The sequence below is a fragment of the Lissotriton vulgaris genome, chromosome 9 (assembly GCF_964263255.1).
Source record: "Lissotriton vulgaris chromosome 9, aLisVul1.2, whole genome shotgun sequence".
Taxonomy (NCBI): domain Eukaryota; kingdom Metazoa; phylum Chordata; class Amphibia; order Caudata; family Salamandridae; genus Lissotriton; species Lissotriton vulgaris.
Window position 1 is genome coordinate 391,410,273 of NC_141697.1, and position 6,243 is coordinate 391,416,515.

A 6,243-nucleotide genomic window follows, 5' to 3' on the forward strand; every position below is an offset into this window, starting at 1 on the left:
GTTTAGTGTAATGAATTTAGATTTAGAAGGATTTACCTCTATGAAGAACTATGAAAAACTGTCCAGCAAAGATTGGAGACCTGGTGGTGTTCTGGATATAAGAAGTGTATCATCAGTAACAATGAGTATTGGTAGACTAATGCCTGCAGATTTGGGAGAATCATGTCTGCAATGGGCTAGCAATCAACTGCCCACTTATATATAAACTAAACAGCGTGGGGTCTAGCGCACAGCCTTGCCTAATGCTGTGTTTAACTTTAATCCTTGACGTGAGGTCCCCTCCAGAGTTCCACATAACCTGTGCATATGTTTCAGTCTGTAAAATCCTTAGTATTCTTAGGAGATTTGTGGGAATGCCTTATTAGTCAAGTAACACCCAAGGTTCTATCTTGGCACCACATCAAATGCTGCCTTCAAATCTATGAAAGCATCATAGTGATGGTTCTGCCTGATGACAATATACTTCCAACAAATTATCCTGAAATGGAAGACTTGATCAAATGTGCTAATCTTTGTTCTAACCCCAGATGGGCAGGCTAAAATAATTCTGTTATCTATCATTGTGCTTTGAATCTTGCTAGGACCTGCCTGCAGACTTTAACATATCCTTTTCAAAATCAATATGCCAGTCCTACTGCATTTATCATACCCTTGCATAATAAACAGAAGAGGCCTACTACATCAGAAATATTCTGTTCTAGTGAACCAATCAAGTCTTTAGCTGTTATCACGGGTTTATGACCCTAACTAACTGAAGCCGCGTGTGCTGAGTTTAAGCTTTCCCATAGTACAAACATGAAGCATACAATCATAAAATTGGATATATATGCAAAATGAAACTTGGCAAAGGAAGAGCTATCTCTCCTAACAAGGCTTAAAAAGGTTCTCACATTGAAAATATTCTACCCCCATGGTTTATTAGAGGATTACCAACATACAAACACATGTCTACTAAGGTAAACTTTGAGATTCCAAGTAACAGAAAATATGTTGCTTTCATCCAGAGCAATAGCAATCTTGACTTTTAATATATGCCTTTCATAATCAATATGCCAACATCTACTGGCTATATCATATGTTTTAATAATAGGTAATCAGGCATTTACCCTTTATTATTCACCATAGTTAACTCAAGACTACAGTCCTCAGCATAAGCTTCCCATAAGGTAACCTTCAGGCATACAGTTATAAATGTTCAAATGTATATAACAAAATTTCAGTTGAGGATTAGTGTAGTCCATATCATCTATTCCTATTGTTTGTTTGGGTGGATAACCAACACCAAATCCCTTGCCTACTAAGGTAACCTGTGTGATTCCATGTAACAAAATACCTGCATACAGTCTTTAACACAGTGTAATAACAATCCTTTCTTAAAAAGCCTGTTGTTTGTAACACATGCTTTTTACAATAAGTAGATCAAGACTTTGTAATGTAATTTCATAATAAACAGATCAAAAATCTATAACATCTGGCATAACATTCCCAATGAACCGATAATGCCTATACTCTTTACGAGTGGCTTTACACCTTACCTAACACAGGCCTATTTAAGTTCACATAAACTGGCAACCATCCTGCGCACAGTTATAGAGTTACAAATATGAAGAAAATTACAGCTTGCTGAACAATATACACCCCTCTCAGCAAGGCCTAACAAGAATCATCACAGAGAAAACTGACAGGGTATGTCAGAGGTAGTAGCAAATGCCAAAACCCTTCTCTGTATGTAATCTATGAGATTACATGTAACAAAATACCTTTTGTAGTTTGTAAAACTATATGATAACAACGAACTGTTAAAGGCTTATTGATTTTAACAAATGCTTTTCACAATAAATAAGCTAGTGACTCACTTTAGCCATGCCACATTGTCAGGGTTAGCAACCAAACAACTAAGTGTGTAATAATAGAACGTATAACAACAACTTATGATAATGGGGAAGGGGAAAACAGGATCGGCCCGGGTGGACGGTCTATTTCCGCTACACTTATGCCACACCTACTATAGAAGATGCGATACCCATATCACTGAAGTGACACACTCGATGCTGGGATACGAGGAACCACCCTCAACTGGAGCCAATCCTTCCTCTCCCAGAGGATCAGACTCCCTCCCTTCCCCACCGAGCCAACAGAGATCAACTGCGGAGTACCCCAAGGATCGTTACTCAGCCCCACACTCTTCAACATCTACATGGCCCCTCTCGCCGCCATCGTCAGACAGCATAAGCTCAGCATAGTCTTGTACGTCGACGACACCCAGCTCATGCTCGCCCTCACAAAGGACCCTGAAGCCACCAGACTCGGCTTCCAGGAAGGAATGAAGGGCGTTGCGTTCTGGATGAAAGACAGCTGCTTGAAGCTCAACTCAGAGAAGACCGAGGTTCTCATCCTAGGACCTCCGACTCAGCCTGGGACAATACCTGGTGGCCCCCTGACCTCTGGAGTCCTCCCACCCCTACATACCATGCTAAGAACCTCAGCATCATCCTGGACTCCTCCCTCACCATGACCTGCCAGATCAACTCCGTCACCTCCACCAGCTTCAACTGCCTCCACATCCTCCGAAAGACCTTCAAAAGGATACCCCCAAATGCAGAAAGACTGTCACCCAGGCACTCTTTACCCAGCAGACTTTACTACGGCAACGCCCTCTATGCCAGAATCAACAGAACCCTGCTGCACAAGCTCCAAACCATCCAGAACGCCACAGCAAGACTTGTCCTAGGGACACCATGACACAGATACATGACCCAACACCTAAGAGACCTCCACTGGCTCCCCTTCGAGAAGAGAGTGACCTTCAAACTTCTCACACATGCCTAAAAAGCCCTTCACAACATCGGTCCCAAATGCTTCAATGAGAGAGTCTCCTTCCACGTACCCAAAAGGAACCTCCGCTCCGCCGACCTCGCCATAGGAGAGACCCCCCGCATCTGTAGAAACAGAGCTGGCGGACGAGCCTTCTCAAACATTGCAGCCAAGACCTGGAACAGTCTCCCAGCAAAAATAAGACGCTCCCAAACCTGCACACCTTCAGGAATAACCTCAAGACCTGGCTCTTTCGCTGAACCAGAGCTGCCCCCTCTTCCCCCTCCCCCAGCGCCTTGGGACCCTTACAGGTGAGTAGCGCTAATTATAAGCCCCTGATTGATTGATTGATTGAATGTACGTAATATATGTTGCACCGCTCAGGTCTCAGTAATGCCATGTCATATCACAACACACATATAAGAAAGGCCTAAGTGGTGTCAGGAATGTCAGGGGGTTCATCCAGAGCTATTGCTACTGAAATGCTGTGAGAATTGTGTTCCAAGCCTCTGTAATGGGGTATTGAAATTGCTTCAGCCTTAGCCCAGTTCAGCATAGATTGAGTTCAAGCTTTAAGAGATGGGGTGAGAGGGACTAAAGCAGACGGGTCAGCATTACCATTTTAATGAGCGCCACTCGACCTGCAACAGACAATTTACATGTTTTTTCCAAAATTCCATTTGGGATCTTACATATGTAACTGCTCTTAAGAGATTGCCTTCCAGGAGACCAGTATGATATATTCGTACACCCAAGTATCGGAACATGACCGGTTGCCAGGCCACCACTGCCCCATCCACCACCATCTGAGGGTCTTCTGCCTCAGAGGTAAAGGGGAACAAACAGGACTTCCCCCAATTCATGCCCAGCCTTGTGTGTCAAGAATGAGCTGGGGTAGGCCCGCAACTCTCTAATCTAGAGTAGGATATCATCAGTATAGATTGATATGGCATTCAACTCCTCCCCTAGGTGCATACCCCAACCATTTATAGATTGTCATAGTGTCATTTGCAGAGGCTCTGTAGCCAGTGAAAAGATTAACAGGGATAGGGGACAACCTTGTCTAGTACCCCTCTCTCTCTGTATTGCCCCTGAGAATGGAGATCCCAAGCAGACACAAACGGCAGGCGCCCCATATAGCAGCTTAATTAAACTTAGAAAGTATGGCCCAAATCGCAGGAGCACCTCAAACATATAATGCCATTCAATAGTATGAAATGTTTTTTCAATGTCTAATACTAGACAGCCAGACATCAGCCAGATGCTTGTGGTGTTACGCATTACCCGGAAGAGCCTACGTATGTTGAGAGGTGTTATTCCATGTAGATTGGTATAGCCCTAGGCATATCGTACGGAACTCAATTACATAACTACACTCTAACGTTTATGATGGAGGGAGTGCTCGGAATGCAATACATTCCTCATGACTTCCCTCCTCCCATCTGTGCTGCTGCCATAGAAACACGTTCACAATAACTTTTCTACTTATCAAAGACACTTTTACAAATTTAAAATGCCCTCTAAAGTTCATGCTCAGGCAGCCATACTGTTCCTGGCTCAGGCAGCTGGATAAATAAAAAAATAATCACAGCTGCATGGAGAAGAACCACTTTTTTCTATGAGGCACACAACTTCTGCCCAATCAAAACGTACTCCTGGCTACCATGGTGAGAGATGGGTACCCTACATGGTGAGAATTGCCCTACATTTGCTTGGCTCCATCCTTCACTTATGGTACGCAGTTAGGTCCCTTAACCATATGTGTACCCAATTTGCATTCCCCACCAGCAACATTGTAATACATATCACACCACTGTCCCTCTCCAATAGACAGGACTGTTATGTGTTGTTCGTTGATTTGATTTGTTCTAAGCATAGTCATTATGTTTGTACTGTGAGGTTCCCGGGCTCGCGATATTGTACAGCTTGGATTAGATTTGGCGGGGCGGAGATGGCGAACCCCTGGACGGTTATGAACCATTCCTTTTATTCCTTAGATTTCATGTAGTTAATGCTTTTACTTAAAAAACTTTGCAAAAAAAAAATTACTCCTGGCTACCAACATGTGGATGGACCCACAGCCCCTCGCTGTAGTATTACTGAAAGGTCTTTTTTAGGTTGAACACATTAAGGGGCATATTTACAAATAATGTCTAAATGCAGTGTTATGCCAAATTTGGCAATGCCGTGCTCCGACATTTTGAAAATGCAGGGATACGCGGTATTCAAAGACTACGGCGCACCTCTGTGTTGGCCCTAGTGCAGACACTAAAAAAAGCTGCCTAGAGCCAGTGCAGGCACCCTGCCCCCATATTGCAATGGTGCCTGTGCAGGTATGATTGTTTATCTGCAGGAAGGGACACCATCACATAAAGAATCAATATTGCCGATTTACTCTGCAGCACACATAGAAAAAGCAAAAAAACGAGAAGTAATTAATAAATTCTCCTCGTATCACCATTCAAAGGTGAGTTATTTCCTGGCGATAGTTTTTGGTGCTACCAAAGTCTTCTAAATCTGGGGCGAGAGTCAAATAGCAATGGGTGTTGTAGTGGAATGCCCACTGCAACACTCATTGCACTCCCCTTTGCCGCAGAGGACTGCAGTGGAAAGGGGCATATTTACAAAGTGGCATTAAGCCACGTTAAGTGGCTTAGCCCCACCTTGTAAATATGGGAAATGCCGATATGCCACCAGAATGTCAAAAAACTTTGGCTTTGTCTGGTACGTATTAAAGTATGGCAGAACTTCTTATGAATCTCGCTGGGATTGTTGTAGCTTGTTTGGACATCCATGGCGTAATGACCTATGTCCCTTCCTTTCCTAGTAACTGCTTCCTTGTTTTCCGCAGATGGAGGCTAAAGTGGTGATGGCAAAACTATTGCAAAGATTTGAGTTTGAGCTTGTGGCTGGACAGAGCTTCAAGACTTTTGACAATGGAACTCTTAGACCATTGGATGGCGTGATATGCAGAATAACACCAAGAGGAAATGCGAAGGCATCATAAAACAAAGATCTCGCTGTTGTGTTTTTTATTGTACTTTAAATATGCATATCTTGCTACTAATCAAACTGTTCTTGATTGGATGCACTGTTGCTTTGTGTCCTAGAGCATCAGATTGCAAATACAAGATCGTCAGTAAAACGTTACAAAGGTCATTTGGTGTCATCTGTTCATCGTGAACTCCCTGAAAGAGCAGGGTTCATAAAGACATACTCTATTCATTCCTGCGTTTTGGTTATGCAGTCCAGATTTCTTGATAACCCTTCTTCTCTTGTGACTGGGGTGTGGGGTTATTAAAAAGCCTACTAGCCTGGGATTCTTGGGTGGGGTTAATTGTCCCCTGGATCTCAAGGGATTGTGGGATGGTTAGAAAGTACCCAAAGTGTTACTACGTTCTTTAATATGTCCATATATGATCGGATAAA

The 6,243-nt window shown here is 43.2% G+C and overlaps 1 protein-coding gene across 2 annotated transcripts in view; it reads left to right on the plus strand.

Moving 5' to 3' along the window:
• LOC147690171 (cholesterol 24-hydroxylase-like) overlaps positions 1 to 5,973 on the plus strand; it is a 399,802-nt gene extending 393,829 nt beyond the window's left edge. For both annotated transcript variants that reach the window (XM_086937764.1, XM_086937763.1), the window contains exon 16: positions 5,666 to 5,973. In XM_086937764.1, the coding sequence (XP_086793890.1) occupies positions 5,666 to 5,821 (156 nt within the window). In that variant the 3' untranslated portion in view covers positions 5,822 to 5,973. The remainder of the gene's footprint in view (positions 1 to 5,665) is intronic.
• The last annotated feature ends 270 nt before the right edge of the window (positions 5,974 to 6,243 follow it).